Source organism: Balaenoptera borealis (genome assembly GCF_965194805.1).
Source record: "Balaenoptera borealis genome assembly, chromosome: 14".
In the NCBI taxonomy this organism is placed as follows: domain Eukaryota; kingdom Metazoa; phylum Chordata; class Mammalia; order Artiodactyla; family Balaenopteridae; genus Balaenoptera; species Balaenoptera borealis.
This window is the reverse complement of record NC_138875.1, coordinates 81,048,267-81,072,146: the sequence shown is the minus strand read 5'-3', so window position 1 is coordinate 81,072,146 and position 23,880 is coordinate 81,048,267. Positions and strand designations below refer to the sequence as shown.

Below are 23,880 nucleotides of genomic sequence, written 5' to 3'. Positions count from 1 at the left end.
TCAACTCAGACTGATATAACAAATTGCCATAGACTGAGTGGCTTAAACAATAAACATTTCATTCCTACAGTTTTGGAGGCTGGAAGTCAGAGATCAGAGTGGTCAGGTTCTGGTGAGAGCCCTATTCCAGACTGCAGAAGACCAGCTTCTCCTTGTATCTTCACATGATGGAAAGAGACGGCTAGCTAGCTCTCTGGCCTCTTCTTACAAGGGCATTAATCCCATTCATGAGGGTGGAGCCCTCATGACATAATGACCTTTCAAAAGCCCCATCTCCAAAATACCATCACATTAGAGATGAGACATATGAATTGGGGGTGGGAGACATAAACATTCATTCCATAACAATACTGGGTTTCCTGGAACTGTTCCAGTTGACATTTGTGCCAGTGTACTTTCTGATTTAGCATTTGTCCTGAACAAAATTTACTGGTTTGAATGATAAATCATATGGTCTGCCTACTGATAATAAATGTCCTTATTATTTAAGTCACGTTGAGTTAGATTTATTCTATGCAGCCACAATATTCTAATTAAAACAGGGCTAGAGAGAGGTATAAACGATGCATGTATACATATGTGTGAATATTTATGCATACACACAAGCACATGCAGGACGATACTAAAGCTTAGAATGAATGTTTTATAGTAACCTCTACTTTAAATTTTCCATGCTTCTTCTTCTTCCCTCCTTAGTAAACAGTATTATTGTGGAAACAGAAAAAACATGAGAGAGAAACAAATCATGACATTATAATCTGAAAATTCGTCGTCTCCCAAATGTTTCATGGATCTTTAAGGCAGAGCTCTGTGCGTCCCCACACTATTTTCACTACTGTCTCGTGCAGCAAAACCCTGATCCCTCTCAATGCATGGAGCTCTTTCACTTTGCCCAAAGTTATACGTCCACTGTTAGAAAATGCATCTACAAGTGCTCGTTCTCACTCTCTCCTTCATCTGTCCTTCCCCAGTCACTACACTAAAAGCTTCAATTTGCCAGTTGCCCTCTCCCCTTATGCTGTTGTCAGCAGGTGGGGCTGACTTGGCCAGTGTCACAGAGAAAACTGAGCAGTCTGCTGATGTAGTCTGTCGAACAAGTGCCCCATTAGTTTTCCTATCATCTGATGAGCTTCATCCATTAGCTTGGCTGATTTGAGGCTGGGTTTCAAGGTAAATCTAGCAGGCAGGCATCTAGTTAAGACAAAAGCAAGTTAGAGTACTCAGTGCCTGCCCAGCCTGTAAATGACCCTTGCAGATAAACTCTCTCTTTTATTCCTCACCTGATGCAAATCCAAGTGTCTGAAATCAACTCTAACCACCCAAGGTCAGGAGTATCTAGACTTGGAGACTGGAATCAAGAAACTCAGAGGACGCTCACAGCTGTTACCAACACTCTTTCCAAATCGAAACAGGCACTCTTCTGTGCTGATGGTAGTGGTATAAAAAGGTACAACATTTTTGAGAGGGAAATATGATAGTATGCACCAGAAACCTTAAAAGAGTTCACATAGTTTGATTCAGCAATCCAATTTCTATGAATTTATCCTAAAGAAATAAGGGGACAAATATGTGTGTGTATGAAATATTCATTACATTTCTGTAATGGAAAAAATTAGAAGTGCTCACTGGCAGGCAACTGATGACATGACTTATGATACATCCATGAAATGGAGTATAGCATAGTTATTAAAACAAGTCCTTGTCATTTTAACACATGAGAGGGTAAACTGGCACAACCATTCTGTAGGCGAGTTTGGCAATATGCACCACAAGCCTTAAAAATGTTCACACCACTTAAAAGAGTCACTAATGCTGTTCACAAGGTTTCTGGTTTTCCACCTTCCAGACACATGGTAGACTTGAACTTCATGGCCTCCTAGTTATTATCGACTTAGTTATTACCCATGGTTCTGGCTAATGAGTTGTTAAGAAGGAGAGTTGAATACCACTTCCAGGCCAGAACACTGAACTGTCAATGTAACACCCAGAGAACTCTTTTCTTCTTCCACGGTGACTATCAGTGATTGAAATGGTGGACGTTCCATCAGTCTTGGTCCCAGTGTGAGAAGACATAAGCATAACATAGATGGATATGTAGGATGAATGGGAAATAAACCTTTGTTGTTTTAATATTTTTAGAGTTGTTTGTTACTGCAGCATATCCTACCTGTGCTGACTGATACACCCTTTGACCTAGCATGACCATCTCTAGAATTATAAGGAAACACTTGTACACATAGGTATACATATTGGAGGATCTTTTGTATACATAGATACATGTTGAAGGATATTAATCACAAACTTGTTCTTAACACACATACAAAAACATACAGCAATAAGCCCTACAGCACACTTACAGTGCCAAGACAGCTAGATCAGAAGGCATGGCAACATCACCCATGTGCTACAACATTTCCTAAGAAGACCTGGGCCCTGATGTAGAACCAAGTCACCATCCCGGCTTCTTCCGTCTCTCCTACATAATGAGTTCCCTTCAGAGTCCCAACAGTCCAATCAGCTGACTTTTTAGTCAAGGTTTCTCTAGTCCATTAAAGATTTTCTAATAATATTACATTTCAAAAAGTAAGGGTTAGGGGACTTCCCTGGTGGCACAGTGGTTAAGAATCCACCTGCCAATGCAGGGGACATGCGTTCGAGCCCTGGTTGGGGAAGATCCCATATGCCACCGAGCAACTAAGCCCATGTGCCACAACTACTGAGCCTGTGCTCTAGAGCCCGTGAGCCACAACTACTGAGCCCACGTGCCACAACCACTGAAGCCCATGTGCCTAGACCCCGTGCTCCACAACAAGAGAAGCCACCGCAAGGAGAAGCCCGCGCACTGCAATGAAGAGTAACCCCCGCTCGCCGCAACTAGAGAAAGCCCGCGTGCAGCAACGCAGACCCAACACAGCCAAAAATAAATTATTTAAAAAAAAAAAAAATCAATTGTCAAAAGATAAGGGTTAGAACCTCAATCTCTTTTCCTCCCGAGAACCTCTGAGGTTCCTATGCAAAGTTATCCAACTCTCCCTCTCCCCCCTCCCCCATAAGTCACCAAGATCTGTTTAACAAGGAATATAGGGAGAAAAAGCCTTTATCCCCAAACATACCTGCTTTGCTCTTCCCCTGGAACAATGGGTACATACTTGCTTTATATCTACATAACCCACTCAAGCAAAGTCTCCACCTTTAGAAATAAAAGCAGCTGGAAACGTAGAAACTTCTCTCAACTTGGAGGGAAATAACTTTATTCACTACAGCACTATTATTATGAATTATATTGACCAGATTGACAATGATGAGAAATAAAACAAAGATGTAGCAGGGAGAAATGATATGTTTCACCAACCAGATTAGAATTTGCCTTGTGGGGGGAGGGTCTCAGGATGTCCCTTTCAGCAACAGCTCTTTAAAATTTAATGGCCCGGGGCTTCCCTGGTGGCGCAGTGGTTGAGAATCTGCCTGCCAATGCAGGGAACACGGGTTCGAGCCCTGGTCTGGGAAGATCCCACATGCCGCGGAGCAACTAGGCCCGTGAGCCACAATTACTGAGCCTGCGCATCTGGAGCCTGTGCTCCACAACAAGAGAGGCCGCGATAGTGAGAGGCCCGAGCACCGCGATGAAGAGTGGCCCCCGCTCGCCGCAACTAGAGAAAGCCCTCGCACAGAAACGAAGACCCAACACAGCCATGAATAAATAAATAAATAAATAAATAAAATTAAAAAAAAAAAGATATACGTACATAGCTATACTATGTATACCATCATAAAGAAAAAAAAAAATTTAATGGCCCTACTGGATATACCTTCTGAGCCCTAGAAGGTAGTTGGTGAAGAGAAAAAGTAGAATGAAAATCCCTGAGGCTCTGAAAGGGATGGTTTCTCGGTTGCTGGAAGACCTTACAGAGTTGCTGGTGGTGGCAATTGTGGCAATGGTAGTAGTAGGGGTGGTAGGGGTGATGGTGGTAGTGGTAATGGGTGCACGTGATAGACCCACTCATCAGCCTAATCCTGACCTCTCAATTCAGAAGACTGAATTAATGTGACAGTAATGAAGCATTAATATTTACAAGGATTTAATATTTTATCGCCAGTCACTCATTCTAGAAATGGATTGAAAACAGAGAGGTCAGCTGCCATCAGGGAAAACAAACAACTCAAAAGCAACAAGAGAAGACTAGGGAAATAACAGGGGAGTGGTGAGGGCAATGAGTAGAGAGGGGAGAACGGCCAATCCCACAATGAGAGTGGAGGATCTTAGGGCACCTGCCCTCATAGGCTCTCAGCCTGTGAGACAGAAGCATCACCGCTCTTCCCCTCCTGTTTTTCTTCTTCCTATAATATTCTAGTCACCGATTGCCTTTGGGAGACCCCCTCTCTGGGAATAGGTGAACCCTACTAAGCATCACAGTTTTCCCCAAAGAGTATTCGGAGGCGTGGTCTGTAAGCTGACTGGTAGCTCTGTCAAGGCAGGGACCAGGTCTATCTTGATCACCGATGTTTCCCAAGAGCTGGAAAAGTGCCTGCCATATGGTCAGAGCTCAACAACGTCTGAGAGATGAACAATTGAGTGGATAGCTCTATGGGATGTTTTATTTTTAAAGGTTCCATACTCAAATAATCGCAGGAAGCATGCAGATCCTAGCCCTCTCTTGGAGAATTACGATGTAACATCAGAGAAGCCTTTGTCTAACTGTTTCTCACAGAAGGTCTCAAATTTGTTTGAACATATCATCCCCCACCCTTTTTGGAATGCCTTAACTATTCCTGTGGGACGTGCTTTGGGAAATGCTGATATATAGCATTACAGCACAGTGGAAAGAGCAAAAAATCTGGCGTTGGACAAATCAAGATTCAAAAATCTCAACTTTACTATCTTCCAGCTGAGTCACCTTGGACAAGTTGCTTAATCTCTCTGAGCTTCAGTTTCCTCATTTGTGATAGGTACATAATGCCTGCTTTATGTACCTCACAGGGGTTGTTACAGGAATCAAATGAGATACCACATGTGAAAAGTAAATTGCTTTCACATTGCAGTTGTTGCTGTTTCTAAAAGCCAGAATCATGTCAAGGTGACATTGCCCAAAGCAATTTCCAGTTTCAGACCCTGCTGAAGATGTCCCAAGATATGCTGATCTCTGGGAGCTTCTTGGGCCTTGAAGGTACATTTCTACATGCAGGTGAGTCCTACTATCATAAAAAACTAATATCAGAGTCTTTATAAAGGTCACTTGAAATATTTTAGCAGGTACTGGTCATTCACAACACCTTTATCCCTTGCCATCTCCCACTATTTGAAGGCTGGAAAACCAAATACTCAACTCCCAGATTCCTTTGCAACTAGGGCAGTTATGTCTTATTAAATATAAGCAGACATCTTCAATGAAGCTTCTGGGAAAAGCTTCATTCAATTTTCTGATTTAATAAAGAATCAGGCAAGACCAGCACAGCCTTCTCCCCATTCCCTTCTTGAATTGAGTACAGATGTGAAGGATGGAACAGCAACAGCCATCCTGCAACTTTGAGGGAAAATACAAGAGAATTACAGAGGCATTATTATGGAATTATTGAGCCAATGCACCTGAGCCAGAAACCACCTTCCCTCAACTTCATGTTATTTAAAAAAGTTTAAATCACTACAGCTGAAAAAAATCCTAGCTGATTAAAAATAGTGGGGAAAAGGGTTTGATTGGGACTTTATTAAAATCAAACTTAAAATTATGAAAATGTTTATATATCATATTAAAATAGATTTAAGTTATAATTAAGTTGCTCTATAATTCCACGTTCTAATTCTTAAAACCAAGAACATATTATTGATTTATTTGATACAGAGCACAATTCTTCTAACCAAATTATATCCCAACATATTGTAGAGATGCTTCACCTCATATTTGACTTTTACAGCAAGTTCATTAATATCAGCTTCATCAATTTTCCTGCTAGTCTCTTAATCCTCTGCTATCCTCATCCCTCCCCTTGGCAGCTCCCATTGTAGGGTCACTCTTCTAGATTTTTCTCCTCTTTAATTACCTAGCTCTGCCAGGTGCTCAGTTGTCAAGGGCTGCATGAGATGTGAGCAGTTCGCCAGCATCATTGTCATGAAATCCCACATCTTACGCAAGATTTGCAGGTCCACTTTGCAGTCAGTTTTCATTATATTTCTTTAACACTGTTAGATGTTTACAACATCTGATAACTGAGGAAGAGGCTGACTGAGACACTGGCTAGAAGGCAGGGATAGACTAGCGTTGAATGAAAAGAAATATCTATAGGGGGGTTGATTTTTTCTAAGTGGACAGTTCATTGGTGAATATTTTTATGCACTGATGGCATTCAAAAGTCTACCATTGGTGTTCACCCTGATAAAGCCATGAAGGCAATAGACTGGGAGTCAGAAGACTGTGCTCCACTTCCACCTCTGTCTCTGATCTGCTGTGTTACACTGAGCAAGTCACTTCGTCTCACTGGGACTCAGTTTCCTCAACTGCAAAGTGACTAGACTGCATACGTTCTAAAAGCCTTCAACTTCTGAAAAGTCTATTATCCTGCAAACAACTGCCAATGAGTAGGGAGTGGCAAGCTTGAGTCCAGAAGCTAAGAACCTCTGAAAAGGGTGACAGACAATCCTGGACAAGGTCCTCCTTCGCTAAATCTGACTCGAGTTACACGTTTTCATCTTGAGGATTCCCTCGATCGCTTAGTAGCAGAGAAACTAATTAGATTTAATAAGAGACAAGGCTGCTAAATGAAAGTACATGAGAAATATCACACTGCTGAAGATTAACACATGTTCTGGTCTGTCCTCTTAATAAAACCAGGACCTTCATTTATCCTGGAATCTGTGACCTAGACAGAGTGAAAGGAATAAGCAGTTTATTCATCTAGGATAAATAAGGATTTCATCCCAAGGAATACAAGTGCCATCTAGAAACAGAAAATACGTAAGTAGTAACAGGCCAATCTTACCCCATCTTAATGCTCAGAAAGTCCCTAATGCTTGAAATCGTTCAGTGGTTCCCCACTGACCCAGCATATCCATCCAGCATGATGTTCAAAGCCTCCACCATCTGGTCCCTGCAAGTATCTCTGCCCTTGTCACTCACTATTTCACTCCTTTTACTTTGTATTTCAGCATCAAGGAATTTAATATTTTAAATATCTGGGAACATCCCATTTACACTGAGCTCTTCCTCACTTCCATGGTTGTATTTCTTCTGTATTTCTCAGAATTCTCTTTCCTACCTTCCACCCTATCCTGCAGCCAAACTACTTACAGTTCCCTGAGCATGTTCCCTGCAGCCTCCTCTTCCGAGGACACCGTTCAGGTACAATGTATTTTACTACAATTAACAGAATACCCAACTAAAAATAGCTTAAACAATACAGAATTTAAAACAGTTTGTTCAGTGACTCAACATCCTCAGGCTTGATGCACCCCCTCCCCCAGGGTAGTAAAATGGCTGCCACAGCTCCAGGCACCACAACTCACATAACAGCATCCAAAGGCATTCAAAATAGAACTTTATCTTCTCAACTCTCTTTTTTTATGATGGAGAAAAATCTTTCCCAGAAGTTCGTGCCCCCAGCAGAATTTCCCTCAGATTTCTCCCGTCAGAAAACTTCTTTAGTATGAAATTAGAACACTCCCTAATACCATACACAAAAATAAACTCAAAATGGATTAAAGACCTAAATGTAAGGCCAGACACTATTAAACTCTTAGAGGAAAACACAGGCAGAACACTCTATGACGTAAATCACAGCAAGATCCTTTTTGACCCACCTCCTAGAGAAATGGAAATAAAAACAAAAATAAACAAATGGGACCTAATGAAACTTAAAAGCTTTTGCACAGCAAAGGAAACCATAAACAAGAAGAAAAGACAGCCCTCAGAATGGGAGAAAATATTTGCAAATGAAGCAACTGACAAAGGATTAATCTCCAAAATTTACAAGCAGCTCATGTAGCTCAATATCAAAAAAACAAACAACCCAATCCAAAAATGGGCAGAGACCTAAATAGACATTTCTCCAAAGAAGATATGCAGATGGCCAACAAACACATGAAAGAATGCTCAACATCATTAATCATTAGAGAAATGCAAATCAAAACTACAATGAGATATCATCTCACACCAGTCAGAATGGCCATCATCAAAAAATCTACAAACAATAAATGCTGGAGAGGGTGTGGAGAAAAGGGAACCCTCTTGCACTGTTGGTGGGAATGTAAGTTGATACAGCCACTATGGAGAACAGTATGGAGGGTCCTTCAAAAACTAAAAATAGAACTACCATATGACCCAGCAATCCCACTACTGGGCATATACCCTGAGAAAACCATAATTCAAAAAGAGTCATGTACCACAATGTTCATTGCAGCTCTATTTACAGTAGCCAGGACATGGAAGCAACCTAAGTGTTCATCAACAGATGAATGGATAAAGAAGATGTGGCACATATATACAATGGAATATTACTCAGCCATAAGAAGAAATGAAATTGAGTTATTTGTAGTGAGGTGGATGGACCTAGAGTCTGTCATACAGAGTGAAGTAAGTCAGAAAGAGAAAAACAAATACCATATGCTAACACATATATATGGAATCTAAAAAAAAAAATGGTCATGAAGAACCTAGGGGCAAGGCGGGAATAAAGACACAGACCTACTAGAGAATGGACTTGAGGATATGGGGAGGGGGAAGGGTAAGCTGTGACAAAGTGAGAGAGTGGCATGGACATATATACACTACCAAATGTAAAATAGATAGCTAGTGGGAAGCAGCCGCATAGCACAGGGAGATCAGCTTGGTGCTTTGTGACCACCTAGAGGGGTGGGAAGGGAGGGTGGGAGGAAGGGAGATGCAAGAGGGAAGAGATATGGGAACATATGTATATGTATAACTGATTCACTTTGTTATAAAGCAGAAACTAACACACCATTGTAAAGCAATTATACTCCAATAAAGATATTAAAAAAAAAACAAACTTCTTAAATGTCCCAGGAGTAAAACTTATCAAGCACTTACCCTCTGCTCCCTTCCTAAATGTCACCAGGTCCCCCCTAGCTTGACCTCTGATTTTGTTTTTTATTTTAGCAACATTTACCTAATATTACCAAATGCTAGGCACTCTGCTAAGCACTCTAAAAACATTACCTTATTTAGCTCTTAGAACAACCCAGCAAGGCAGGCACTGTTATCCCCATTTTAAGTCGAGGCAATGGCCCAGAAAGGTTAATCAACTTGCCCAAGGATGCACAGCTAAAAAGAGGAAGAGTCAGGATTCAAATCCGAGTATGTCCAGCTCCAAAGCCCAAGCTCTCAGCCACTCTTTGTCCTTCTCATTCCTGTCTCCTCTTGACATTCTTTACCCCTCAATGGCCCCTTCTCTTTTACACAGAAGTCTCCCTGTCTAATGGACCCTTTCCCATTGCTTAGCAACATTTTCAGATCTTCCCTGTAATTAAAGAAAAGTGAGGGCCATTTTCCTTCACCCTATTCTCTCCTCAATCTATCAAGCTTCTCAAAAGCTCCTCTTCACACTCACTGATTCCACATCCTCAGGACACGTTCACTCTTCGCTTAATCTAGCATCCTCCCCCGCCTCCCCACTGAAATGGCTCTGCCCAAGGTTATCAACGACAGCCAATCGATTGGCTTCTCCCCATGCTCCCTTCTCCTGGACCTGATTAATTGGCACGGCAGGTAGGCAGCTGCCAAGGGCTCCAGTCTATATGGGACTCCAAAACATCACTGGAAATATAACGAAGAAAATTGTGTTTACCAGAACTCCTCTTAGGAGTTAGTACCGTGTGCAGTTGGCAAGCAAACTTTAATCAGTTACTCTGGGAAGGACTGGGAGATCTCCCCAGGAGGCATGCCTGAGTAACAACAAATGCTTCCCAACTGTCTACCTATGAGGGCTGGTCTCTTTAACTGCAGGGCTTATGTTTTGCTGAATACGAAAAGCAAGCCTGGAGCCAGAGCTAATTGCTTGGGTCACTAGAGGAGAGGCCTCTGCCCCAGGTGATGCTCAAGCTCTCCTTCAAATTAATGCCAAGCAAATATTTAAAGAACATCAGTTTAAAGGGTACAAAATGATTAGCCTACTCTATGGACCTACATTTCTCAGTCCAGGTAAATCTGCTGTATGTAATATGACTGGTTCACTTCCTCCTCCCCTCGATGGTCTGGGCTGCTTTTTTCTGGGCCCCAGCATCCCACTGGTAAGTCCTTTCTCTCTCTCGTTCTCTCCTCTTCATTTCAGTGGTTCCTCTGCCTCTTCCTACACCTATAATGGGGACAGGCTCTGACTTCAGACTGACTTCAGACTCCTTTCTTTACACCTTCTCCCTCCTGGTCTCAACCATTCCCAGGTGTATTAGTTATCTACTGCTGCATAACAAATGACCCCAAAACTTAGCAGCTGAAAACAACAAACATTTGTTATCTTACAGTCAGAAATCCAGGAGTGGCCTAGCAGGTGTTTCTGGTTCAAGGTCCCTCAGGAGGCTGCAATCAAAGTATCAGCCAGGACTGCAGTCATCTCAAGGCATGACTGGGAGAGAGAATCCACTTCCAGTTTCATTCATGTGCTTCTCCACAGGGCTGCATCACAACATAGCAGTTGGCTTTCCCAAGAGTGAATGATCCAAGGGAATGTACCCAAGATGGAAGCCACGTCTTTATAATCTAATCTCAGATTGACATCCCATCACTTCTGCCCTATTCTGTGCACTGGAATCAAGTCAAAGTCCCATCCACACTCAAAAGGAGGGGATTACACAAAGGCATATATACCAGGAGGTGGGGATCATTGGGGCCATTTTAGGGGCTGCATACCATCCAAGGCTCTCCCATCAACTCTAAGGAGAGTCACTACTTTTCTCATGACCCTTTCATCTCGATTCCCAACTGCCTGCTAACTCATTCCATGTGGACATGGGAGATGGCTGGCACCTCATGTTCCACCTACCTCAAACCAACTTTTTTGTGTTCCCTTAAAGCAACCCAATTTCCCTGCCTTTCCCCACTGATGGCTGTTCTCACAGTCCCTGAAGATTTGGGGCTCTGAGTCATCCTTTTATTCTTCAATCCAAAAAAAATCCTCATGTTGCCATTTACTTAGCCCCTGATATGTGCCAGGCTCTTTCGCAGACATTATCCTATTTAATTTTTGCAGTGCTGTAAGGTGAATGAACTCATTTTTCTTTCAAAGGGAAGTCGATTTCCTGGAGTTGGGTTCCATGCTGTGTGCTGAGAAAAAGCAATGAACAAGACAGGTACAGTCCCTCGGGCACTTATAACCTAGCAGAGGAGAATTTTCCTGTACTAAATACCCCATGGCTGAGATCATATGTTGTATATAGTGAAAAACTAGTGCTTGAAATAAAACAAACCTAGGTTCATGTCCCAGTTTATCCATTTACCAGATAGGTAACCTTGGGCATGTTACTGAATCTTTCTAGGCCTCAATTTCCTTCTGGGACAAAATAATAGGGCCCACCTCATGCAGCTATTTTGAGGATTAAAGGAGATAATTCAAGTATTCCACTTGGCACACAGCCTAACACACCAGGGTTCAGCAAAAGAGAGGTTTTGATGAGGACATGTGATGATGATCATAGAACTAATTTACCCAACTCACAGCAGCAATAATCACTAACATTTACGGAGAGCCACTGTGCACCAGACACTGTTCTAAGCACCATGCATGCAGTAATTCACTGAATCCTCCCAGCCACTCTATGAATTCAACATATTATGTCCATCTTATATATGAGGAAACTGAGGCACAGAGAGGTTAAGTGACTTGACCAAGGATACAAAGCCAGAAAGGGGCAGAAACAGACTTTGAACCCAGGCAGACTAGCCTCACGGCCAGGAACTTGATAGAATTTTAGAAGCAGAGATGCCTGAAAAACCCAGTGCTCGGGGAATGCTAGAGGTGTGTGTGTCTGTCTGTGTGCATGACTATGTGTGTGCATCTATTTGTGTGTGTGCATGTGTGACTGTGTATGTGGGATCATGTGTGTGGCTATACATATGTGTAGACCGTGTGTGTGTGTGTTCAATCTCACTGTATTGGGTAGAGAGAAAGAAATTCACATTCTGGGTCACAGTTTGCCTTCATTTGCATTTGGGCATGGAGCTTTTTTTATTTTAATGAATTTTTCTCTTTTTTAAAAAATTTATTTATTTTTGGCGGCGTTGGGTCTTCACTGCTGTGCACGGGCTTTCTCTAGTTGTGGCGAGCGGGGGCTACTCTTCATTGTGGTGAGCGGGCTTCTCACTGCAGTGGCTTCTCTTGTTGCAGAGCACGGGCTCTAGGCGCGAGGCCTTCAGTAGTTGTGGCACATGGGCTCAGTAGTTGTGGCTCCCAGGCTCTAGACCACAGGCTCAGTAGTTGTGGCACACGGGCTTAGTTGCTCCATGGCATGGGGGATCTTCCCGGACCAGGGCTCGAACCCGTGTCCCCTGCATTGGCAGGCGGATTCTTAACCACTGTGCCACCAGGGAAGTCCCGGGCATGGAGCTTTTGGTTGTGAAAAATCTTGCTTGTTTGTTTTTATTAGAATTCCTCTCCTTTTTCTAAAGCGTGCTCCCCACTTGTGGTTCAGGGAATGATGAAAAAGCTCCCAGTGGCAAAGTAGAACCTGCCTCTTAACAGCACATTAAAAGAACTACAAAACTCACTTAAACCTTTCCTACCAATAAATTATAGGGAGATTTCCTCAGTAAAGAAGACAAATGAATTATACAGTATTTCATTCCAACACACTCTCCTCCTTCACACTATATATTTCTGAGACATAACTGGAAGAAGAACAGCTCTATGGGAGGCAGCGTACCCCGCCCCCCAGGCCCAGACTTGGTGTCTTTATCATAATGGCTTGAAAATTTGTACACCCCTCCTCCACTGAATATGTCTCCATTTGGAAGTGACCAATTCTAGCATCAACAAAACCCACCTGCCATGTCTCTCCTTCTTTCCCTTCTCTGGGAAAAAAACCTTAGGTTTTTCCCCTCCCCTGCATTTCCAACCCCCTTCCGCCCCCGACCCCCCATTCCTTCCTTCTACTTCTCATCTTTACTCATAAAATTAGGAATCAGGAGTGCCTAACAGGTAGGGAATTGGTGTCAGACTCAGCTCTGCCATTTACTACCTACATGACCTTGAGCAAGTGGTTTAAGCTCTCAGAGCCTCAGGTCCTTCATCTGCAAAATGAAGGTCATTGTGACGATTAAGTGAAATAAGTAAGTAAGGTGCTTGGAATAGTGCCTGACAATGTGGTAAGCAGTAAACATGTATATGAAGTAACTATTAAGTGCATAGTGAATCACGGTGGGGACTCAAAAATTTCCTGATTGAATGGTTATACATCTGTTAAGAATAGGCCTCTGGTCAAGAAAGAATTTAGTCTGGCATCATGCAGTGGTCAAGAAGACAGACCTGGGCTCAAGTGCAAGCTCTACAACATAGTGGTTTTGTGACCTTGGGTGAGAGACTTAAGCTCTCTGAGTATCAGTTTCCTCAGCTGTCAAATGGTGACAATAATAGCCCCCACCTCTCGGGGGTGGTGTCAGTCACTAGATTTAAGCCCTTAGCTCAGAGTCTGGTGCATAGTAGATGTTCAATAAATGGTAATTATTAGGATTGGGGTATACCCTTCCCTTTGCAGCCCATGAACTCTCCTTGCCCCTTTTCAGCCCTCTTCTCTCTGTTTGGTCTTTAACTCTCCTCACTCCCTATTTACACACAAAACAAGGAGGGTTCATGAGAGTGTTTATGCAGTGCTGTATCTCCTATCTATTGCTGCCCAACAAAACACCCCAAAACTTAGTGGCCAAAAACAACCACAATCATTTATTTTGCTCACGAATCTGCAATTTGGGCAGGGCTTGGCAGAGATGATTCTTCTCTGCTCCAAGCAGCATCAGGAGAGACAACTCAACTGGGCACTGGCAGATCCACTTTCAAGAGGGCTCATTTACATGGCCAACAAGTTGGTGCAGGTTCTAGGCTGGGAACCCAGCCAAAGCTATGCACTGTGGAGCTTGGTTCCTCTCCACAGGCTACCTGGGCTTCCTCACAGCATGGTGTCTGTGTCCCAAAAGTGAATGTACTAACAGAACAAGAGGGAAGTGCATAGTATTTTTATCAACTAGCCTGGGATGTCGTATAGCACCACTTCCATTGATATTCTATAGCTCAAGGTAGTCATGAAGGTCCACCCAAATTCAAGAGGAAATGACATAGATTCTTGATGGCTAATAAAGCATATAGGATTGGAGATACTGTTGTGGCCATCCCTGGAAAATACAGTCTGCCATACTTGGCTTTCTTTCCTCCAAACCTCCACCCTCTAAGGAAAGCATTCCACCTTAAATGAGTTATCTCTCCCAAACAGGCTTAATCAGGTTATAGCTAAAGAAACCCAAGCTAGGAGCCTCATAAGACACTGAACTGACTCATGGATGCTTCCTAATTGGTTTGGATTATCTGTGTGAATCTGCTGGTTTGGACAGGTTTGACTAAATTTTCTTCATCTGGTCATTTACAGGAGGTGGTTCTGGGAAGGGGGGGCAACACAAGAGAGTATCACAGATACTGTGGTCAAGTTTAACTCCTCACTTAGGAATGTAAAAATAGAGGCTTAGGAAAGTGAACTTAAGATCAAGAGCAAATGTGCTGGGACTTCCCTGGTGGTCCAGTGGTTGAGAGTCTGTGCTATCACTGCAGGGGACACAGGTTCGATCCCTGGTCGGGGAACTAGGATCCCACATGCCACGTGGCTTGGCCAAATAAATAAATAAATTTTTTTAAAAAAGAAAAAAGAACAAATGCGCTGGAGCCAGAACTTCTAATTATCTCCTAATTCCAAGGTCAGTGTTCCTTCCCTAGTACTGCACTGCCCTGGACCCTAAGGACTTTTTATAAAGTATTCATTAAAAGGACTAGCTAATATGCACCTGCAATCCTATGTAGCAGCCATGCCTTGCCCCAGGCCCTTTTTTAAAAATAAAGTTATTTATTTATGGCTGCGTTGGGTCTTTGTTGCTGCGCATGTGCTTTTCTCTAGTTGCAGCGAGAGGGGCTATTCTTCGTTGTGGTGTGCTGGCTTCTCTTGTTGCAGAGCACAGGCTCTAGGCACGTGGGCTTCAATAACTGTGGCTCACGGGCTCTAGAGCTCAGTAGTTGTGGCACACGGTCTCAGTTGCTCCACGGCATGTGGGATATTCCCGGACCAGGGATCGAACCTGTGTCCCCTGCACTGACAGGCGGATTCCTAACCACTGCGCAACTAGGGAAGTCCCTACCGTCCCTTCTGACGGGAGTCTTAAGCAATCAGATTCTAAGTGCTATGATGTGAGTCTACCCTTCCATGGACAGCTGATTGGCTTAGGTTTAATCACCTGACCTAAAGGCAGCCAATCCAGAGGCCTGGTGCATAAAGGTGTGCTAAACCAATCAGATTCTCTCTCTCTGGAACGTGAACCAAGAAACAGAAGGCAGCACCTGTTCATGGGAATGAAAGCTGAAAGTTCATGAGGCAGAGTAGGGATGAAGCTGCCTTCAAAGCCTTCTGCAACCTAATGTTTTGATGAGCAGAAACTACCAGTTACAGATGAGGTAGTCCATAGAGAGAAGAGTGGAGCAGTCCCAAAATAAAGATAGAGACAATGAGTTACAAAAGGAGGGAGAAAACAGTCATTAGAACCATTTCAGATTCTGAGAACTTTCCATTCCAGTTTCAGGGACTTTATATTTTTTATTTTTTAACACCTTTATTGGAGTATGATTGCTTTACAATGGTGTGTTAGTTTCTGCTTTATAACAAAGTGAATCAGTTATACATATACATATGTTCCCATATCTCTTCCCTCTTGCATCTCCCTCCCTCCCACCCTCCCTATCCCACACCTCTAGGTGGTCACAGAGCACCGAGCTGATCTCCCTGTGCTATGCGGCTGCTTCCCACTAGCTAGCTATTTTACATTTGGTAGTGTATATATGTCCATGCCACTCTCTCACTTTGTCACAGCTTACCCTTCCCCCTCCCCATATCCTCAAGTCCATTCTCTAGTAGGTCTGTGTCTTTATTCCCGTCATGCCCCTAGGTTCTTCATGACCTTTTCTTTTTTTCTTTTTTTTTTTCTTAGATCCCATGTATATGTGTTAGCATATGGTATTTGTTTTTCTCTTTCTGACTTACTTCACTCTGTATGACAGACTCTAGGTCCATCCACCTCACTACAAATAACTCAATTTCATTTCTTTTTATGGCTGAGTAATATTCCATTGTATATATGTGCCACATCTTCTTTATCCATTCATCTGTTGATGAACACTTAGGTTGCTTCCATGTCCTGGCTACTGTAAATAGAGCTGCAATGAACATTGTGGTACATGACTCTTTTTGAATTATGGTTTTCTCAGGGTATATGCCCAGTAGTGGGATTGCTGGGTCGTATGGTAGTTCTATTTTTAGTTTTTGAAGGACCCTCCATACTGTTCTCCATAGTGGCTGTATCAACTTACATTCCCACCAACAGTGCAAGAGGGTTCCCTTTTCTCCACACCCTCTCCAGCATTTATTGTTTGTAGATTTTTTGATGATGGCCATTCTGACTGGTGTGAGATGATATCTCATTGTAGTTTTGATTTGCATTTCTCTAATGATTAATGATGTTGAGCATTCTTTCATGTGTTTGTTGGCCATCTGCATATCTTCTTTGGAGAAATGTCTATTTAGGTCTCTGCCCATTTTTGGATTGGGTTGTTTGTTTTTTTGATATTGAGCTACATGAGCTGCTTGTAAATTTTGGAGATTAATCCTTTGTCAGTTGCTTCATTTGCAAATATTTTCTCCCATTCTGAGGGCTGTCTTTTCTTCTTGTTTATGGTTTCCTTTGCTGTGCAAAAGCTTTTAAGTTTCATTAGGTCCCATTTGTTTATTTTTGTTTTTATTTCCATTTCTCTAGGAGGTGGGTCAAAAAGGATCTTGCTGTGATTTATGTCATAGAGTGTTCTGCCTATGTTTTCCTCTAAGAGTTTGATAGTGTCTGGCCTTACATTTAGGTCTCGAATCCATTTTGAGTTTATTTTTGTGTATGGTGATAGGTAGTGTTCTAATTTCATTCTTTTATATGTAGCTGTCCAGTTTTCCCAGCACCACTTATTGAAGAGGCAGTCTCTTCTCCACTGTATATTCTTGCCTCCTTTATCAAAGATAAGGTGACCCTATGTGCGTGGGTTTATCTCTGGGCTTTCTATCCTGTTCCATTGATCTATATTTGTTTTTGTGCCAGTACCATACTGTCTTGATGACTGTAGCTTTGTAGTATAGTCTGAAGTCAGGGAGCCTGATTCCTCCAGCTCCCTTCTTCGTTCTCAAGATTGCTTTGGCTATTCGGGGTCTTTTGCGTTTCCATACAAATTGTGAAATATTTTGCTCTAGTTCTGTGAAAAATGCCAGTGGTAGTTTGATAGGGATTGCATTGAATCTGTAGATTGCTTTGGGTAGTAGAGTCATTTTCACAATGTTGATTCTTCCAATCCAAGAACATGGTATATCTCTCCATCTATTTGTATCATCTTTAATTTCTTTCATCAGTGTCTTATAATTTTCTGCATACAGGTCTTTTGTCTCCTTAGGTAGGTTTATTCCTAGATATTTTATTCTTGTTGTTGCAATGGTAAATGGGAGTGTTTTCTTAATTTCACTTTCAGATTTTTCATCATTAGTGTATAGGAATGCAAGAAATTTCTGTGAATTAATTTTGTATCCTGCTACTTTACCAAATTCATTGATTAGCTCTAGTAGTTTTCTGGTAGCATCTTTAGGATTCTCTATGTATAGTATCATGTCATCTGCAAACAGTGACAGCTTTACTTCTTCTTTTCCGATTTGGATTCCTTTTATTTCTTTTTCTTCTCTGATTGCTGTGGCTAAAACTTCCAAAACTATGTTGAATAATAGTGGTGAGAGTGGGCAACCTTGTCTTGTTCCTGATCTTAGTGGAAATGGTTTCAGTTTTTCACCATTGAGGATGATGTTGGCTGTGGGTTTGTCATATATGGCCTTTATTATGTTGAGGAAAGTTCCCTCTATGCCTACTTTCTGCAGGGTTCTTATCATAAATGGGTGTTGAATTGTGTTGAAAGCTTTCTCTGCATCGATTGAGATGATCATATGCTTTTTCTCCTTCAGTTTGTTAATATGGTTTATCACATTGATTGATTTGCATGTACTGAAGAATCCTTGCATTCCTGGGATAAACCCCACTTGATCATGGTGTATGATCCTTTTAATGTGCTGCTGGATTCTGTTTGCTAGTATTTTGTTGAGGATTTTTGCATCTATGTTCACCAGAGATATTGACCTGTAGGTTTCTTTTCTTGTAACGTCTTTGTCTGGTTTTGGTATCAGGGTGATGGTGGCCTCGTAGAATGAGTTTGGGAGTGTTCCTCCCTCTGCTGTATTTTGGAAGAATTTGAGAAGGATGGGTGTTAGCTCTTCTCTAAATATTTGATAGAATTGACCTGTGAAGCCATCTGGTCCTGGGCTTTTGTTTGTTGGAAGATTTTTAATCACAGTTTCAATTTCAGTGCTTGTGATTGGTCTGTTTATATTTTCTATTTCTCCCTGGTTCAGTCTCAGAAGGTTGTGCTTTTCTAAGAATTTGTCCATTTCTTCCAGGTTGTCCATTTTATTGGCATAGAGTTGCTTGTAGTAATCTCTCATGATCCTTTGTATTTCTGCCGTGTCAGTTGTTACTTCTCCTTTTTCATTTCTAATTCTATTGATTTGAGTTTTCTCCCTTTTTTTCTTGATGAGTCTGGCTAATGGTTTATCAATTTTGTTTATCTTCTCAAAGAACCAGCTTTTAGTTTTATTGATCTTTGCTATCGTTTCCTTCATTTCTTTTTCATTTATTTCTGATCTGATCTTTATGATTTCTTTCCTTCTGCTAACTTTGGGGTTTTTTTGTTCTTTTTTCTCTAATTGCTTTAGGTATAAGGTTAGGTTGTTTATTTGAGATGTTTCTTGTTTCTTAAGGTAGGTTTGTATTGCTATAAACTTCCCTCTTAGAACTGCTTTTGCTGCATCCCATAGGTTTGGGTTCATCATGTTTTCATTGTCATTTGTTTCTAGGTATTTTTTGATTTCTTCAGTGATCTCTTGGTTATTAAGTAGTGTATTGTTTAGCCTCCATGTGCTTGTATTTTTTACAGATTTTTTCCTGTAATTGATATCTAGTCTCATAGCATTGTGGTCGGAAAAGATACTTGATACAATTTCAATTTTTTAAAATTTACCAAGGCTTGATTTGTGACCCAAGATATGATCTACCCTGGAGAATGTTCCATGAGCATTTGAGAAGAATGTGTATTCTGTTGTTTTTGGATGGAATGTCCTAAAAATATCAATTAAGTCCATCTTGTTTAATGTATCATTTAAAGCTTGTGTTTCCTTATTTATTTTCATTTTGGATGATCTGTCCATTGGTGAAAGTGGGGTGTTAAAGTCCCCTACTATGATTGTGTTACTGTCGATTTCCCCTTTTATGGCTGTTAGTATTTGCCTTATGTATTGAGGTGCTCCTGTGTTAGGTTCATAAATATTTACAATTGTTATATCTTCTTCTTGGATCGATCCCTTGATCATTATGTAGTGTTCTTCTTTGTCTCTTGTAATAGTCTTCATTTTAAAGTCTATTTTGTCTGATATGAGAATTGCTACTCCATCTTTCTTTTGATTTCCATTTGCATGGAATATCTTTTTCCATCCCCTCACTTTCAGTCTGTATGTGTTCCTAGGTCTGAAGTGGGTCTCTTGTAGACAGCATATATATGGGTCTTGTTTTTGTATCCATTCAGCCAGTCTATGTCTTTTGGTTGGAGCATTTAATCCATTTACATTTAAGGTAATTATCAATATGTATGTTCCTATTCCCATTTTCATAATTGTTTGGGGTTTGTTATCGTAGGTCTTTTCCTTCTCTTGTGTTTCCTGCCTAGAGAAGTTCCTTTAGCATTTGTTGTAAAGCTGGTTTGGTGGTGCTGAATTCTCTTAGCTTTTGCTTGTCTGTAAAGGTTTTAATTTCTCTGTCAAATCTGGATGAGATCCTTGCTGGGTAGAGTAATCTTGGCTGTAGTTTTTTCTCCTTCATCACTTTAAATATGTCCTGCCACTCCCTTCAGGCTTGCAGAGTTTCTGCTGAAAGATCAGCTGTTAACCTTATGGGGATTCCCTTGTGTGTTATTTGTTGTTTTTCCCTTGCTGCTTTTAATATTTTTTCTTTGTATTTAATTTTTGATAGTTTGATTAATATGTGTCTTGGCGTGTTTCTCCTTGGATTTATCCTGTATGGGACTCTCTGTGCTTCCTGAACTTGATTAACTATTTCCTTTCCCATATTAGGGAAGTTTTCAACTATAATCTCTTCAAATATTTTCTCAGTCCCTTTCTTTTTCTCTTCTTCTTCTGGGACCCCTATAATTCGAATGTTGGTGCATTTAATGTCCCAGAGGTCTCTGAGACTGTCCTCAATTCTTTTCCTTCTTTTTTCTTTATTCTGCTCTGCAGTAGTTATTTCCACTATTTTATCTTCCAGGTCACTTATCCGTTCTTCTGCCTCAGTTATTCTGCTATTGATTACTTCTGGAGAATTTTTAATTTCATTTATTGTGTTGTTCATCACTGTTTGTTTGCTCTTTAGTTCTTCTAGGTCCTTGTTAAACGTTTCTTGTATTTTCTCCTTTCTATTTCCAAGATTTTGGATATCTTTACCATCATCACTCTGAATTCTTTTTCAGGTAGACTGCCTATTTCCTCTTCATTTGATTGGTCTGGTGGTTTTTTACCTTGCTCCTTCATCTGCTGTGTGTTTTCCTGTCTTCTCATTTTGCTTAACTTACTGTGTTTGGGGTCTCCTTTTCACAGGCTGCAGGTTCATAGTCCCTGTTGTTTTTGGTGTCTGTCCCCAGTGGCTAAGGTTGGTTCAGTGGGTTGTGTAGGCTTCCTAGTGGAGGGGACTAGTGCCTGTGTTCTGGTGGATGAGGCTGGATCTTGTCTTTCTGGTGGGCAGGTCCACATCTGGTGGTGTGTTTTGGGGTGTCTGTGGCCTTATTATGATTTTAGGCAGCCTCTCTGCTAATGTATGGGGTTGTGTTCCTGTCTTGCTAGCTGTTTGGCATAGGGTGTCCAGCACTGTAGCTTGCTGGTCGTTGAGTGAAGCTGGGTCTTGACATTGAGATGGAGATCTCTGGGAGATTTTCGCCATTTGATATTATGTGGAGCTGGGAGGTCTCTTGTGGACCAGTGTCCTGAAGTTGGCTCTCTCACCTCAGAGGCACAGCCGTGACACCTGGCTGGAACACCAAGAGCCTTTCATCCACACGGCTGCTAGTGTTGGGGGGTCTCCTGCAGAGGTGGGGGGTGGCTCTGCCTCACCGTGAGGACAAGGACACTGGCAGCCAGGGACTCTAAAAAGCCCCTTTTATTCCCAGAAGTGGGACGGCTGGATCTTATGGTAGTTCTATTTTTAATTCTTTGAGGAACCTTCATACTCTTTTTCCATAGTGGCTGCACATCGTACACTCCCACCAACAGTACATAGGGTTCCCCTTTTTCCACATCCTGGTCGACGCTTGTTATATTTTGTCTTTATGATAATGGCCATCCTGAGAGGTATGAGGTAGTATCTCACTATGGTTTTGATTTTCATTCCCCTGATGATTAGTGAATTTGAGAATCTTTTCATATACTGGTTGGGCACTTGTATATCTTCTTTGGAGAAATGTCTATTCAGGTCCTTGGCCCATTTTTCAATCAGGTGGTTTTTTTGTTTGTTTGTTTGTTTTTGCTATGGATAGAGAAAATGTGCTATATACGTACAATGAAGTATTATTCAGCCTTTTAAAAGAAGGAAATTCTGTCACATGCAAGAACATGGACGCACTGAGGGGACAGTATGTTAAGTGAAATAAGCCAGTCACAGCATCACTGCTTGATTTCACTTACACGAGGTATTAAAATGGTCAAACTCATAGAACCAGAGAGTTGAATAGTGGCTGCCAGTGGCTGGGGGAGGGGGAAGTAAGGTGCTGCTATTCAATAGGGATCAAGTTTCAGTTACACAAGATGAATAAGTTCTAGAAATCTGCTGTACAAACTATTGTGCCTACAGCTAACAATACTGCAGTGTAGACTTAAAAATTTAAGAGAGCAGTTCTCATGTTGAGTTCCTACCACAATTTTTTTTTTTTTAATCTACACTGGCCTATGTTCTTTGCCAGTTACTTCACTGCCTTAGCTCACTAAAATGTAGAGTATTCACCCATTTCATAGATAAGGAAACTGAGACTCAGAGAGATTAACCAACTTACCCAAGATAGCACAGCCATTGAGTGACAGAGTGGAGCCTAAGCCCTTTCTTCCACATCTTTTTGGAAGGTCATTCCTCTCTGACCTATCCCTCTAATTAACACTACCCCCTCCAGAGACTTGTTCCTTGGAGGCTGCTATGAAGATATATTAGCAATAACCCTGTCCTTGAAAGATGACTTTGCCTTAGGATTCCACCTCTTCCTCAAGCTGAGTTAATTGCCAAGACTGTAGGGAAATCTCACCACCGCCTTAGTTCACGCAGCAGGACCCTCATCCTTAACAAGGCAACTTTCTGACAAAGTACGTTAGATGGCCTCAGACAAAACTTTCCTAGCAGGGGATTGGAGAGGAAAGAAAAAATTAAAAGCAGAATAGAGCGGAGCGAAAAAGGGGAGATTTCTTTGCATTGATTTCTTTGCCAGTGAGAAGTCTTTAAAAATCACTCTTTAGCTGCAGTCCTCAGATGCATGAGCTGTTATGCTGAAGGAGGGAGAAAAATCAAATCTGAATCAGATCAAACTGTGGTCTTTCATTCATCTGAACAGGCAGCCCTCTTGGTAAACAGAAAATTAGAAATTCCCACAAAAGGAAGAGAGAATGTCTGAGACAGCGTTGGCCTCGGGCAGAATTCTGAGGTTGGCAAAGTCTGACTTCAGAACCCTCTGGTGCCCCATCCCCGGCCCAGGAAGAATCTTCCTTGAGCTAGGTGAGGAAAAGAGGAACTTGGCTTTGCCTCGCCCTCAGCTTCTCCTTCTGCTTCGTGGTAGACCTCCTGTTCCTCGTCCCATCCAGTTTCGCCAGTCACCTGTCCCATTAGTGTTCTCTGATGCTAGCAACAGACCCCCGGGAAGGACAAATTGATAGTTCAACCAACTGTTAATTAACTGATAATGAAATCTACGCTCAAGATACCCCTACCCCACCAATCCAAGGATGTTTGAGATTGAAAAAGGGAACTCTTGGAGAGCCCATAGTCTTCAAGACACAGACTCTATGATGGAGGGATAGCAGGCAGTGTGCTGACTGAGGGGCGTGGTGGGTGCCGTGAGTTGGTGCCAATATTCCCCTTCGGAAACGAAGGGTGCATTATCCCACCTGCTGAAGTACTTTTTAGAAGAGCCCTTTGCAGTTCGCCCTTTCAGGGATTGCCTCAGCTGAAGAGTAATACCTCATCGAAGGTCACGCCCCCTTCCCTGGGCAGCCTGCCCCCTATTACTGATGAACAGAGGTTATGCAGGCCCAGCCTTCTTGTTGAGACAACTTCAGACACAGTTGGGAAGATCATCCCATCTTCAGAACTCCCCCTAAGGCTGGCTGAGGTTTCTGCTGAGACTACGTTATAGCTCAATTTCCTCCTCTTTTCAATCCTGCATCCTTCCCTTCCCCCATAAGTACTGATCCCAAGGGCTCTCCCTAATGAACGTCCTGCATGCCAATCCCCATCTCAAAGTCCGCTTCCCCAAGGAGTCCACCCT

General features: G+C 42.0%; 1 protein-coding gene across 11 annotated transcripts in view; it reads right to left on the bottom strand.

Annotated features, from left to right (window-relative positions):
• SUDS3 (SDS3 homolog, SIN3A corepressor complex component) overlaps positions 1–23,880 on the bottom strand; it is a 384,413-nt gene that overhangs the window by 140,940 nt on the left and 219,593 nt on the right. The window contains exon 15 of one of the 11 annotated variants that reach the window (XM_082355973.1): positions 889–1,191. The exons of the other annotated variants lie outside the window; for them this stretch is intronic. Within the exon in view, the coding sequence (XP_082212099.1) occupies positions 1,053–1,191 (139 nt within the window). The 3' untranslated portion in view covers positions 889–1,052. Of the gene's footprint in view, positions 1–888; positions 1,192–23,880 lie in introns of those variants that run through there. 11 annotated transcript variants of the gene reach the window in all.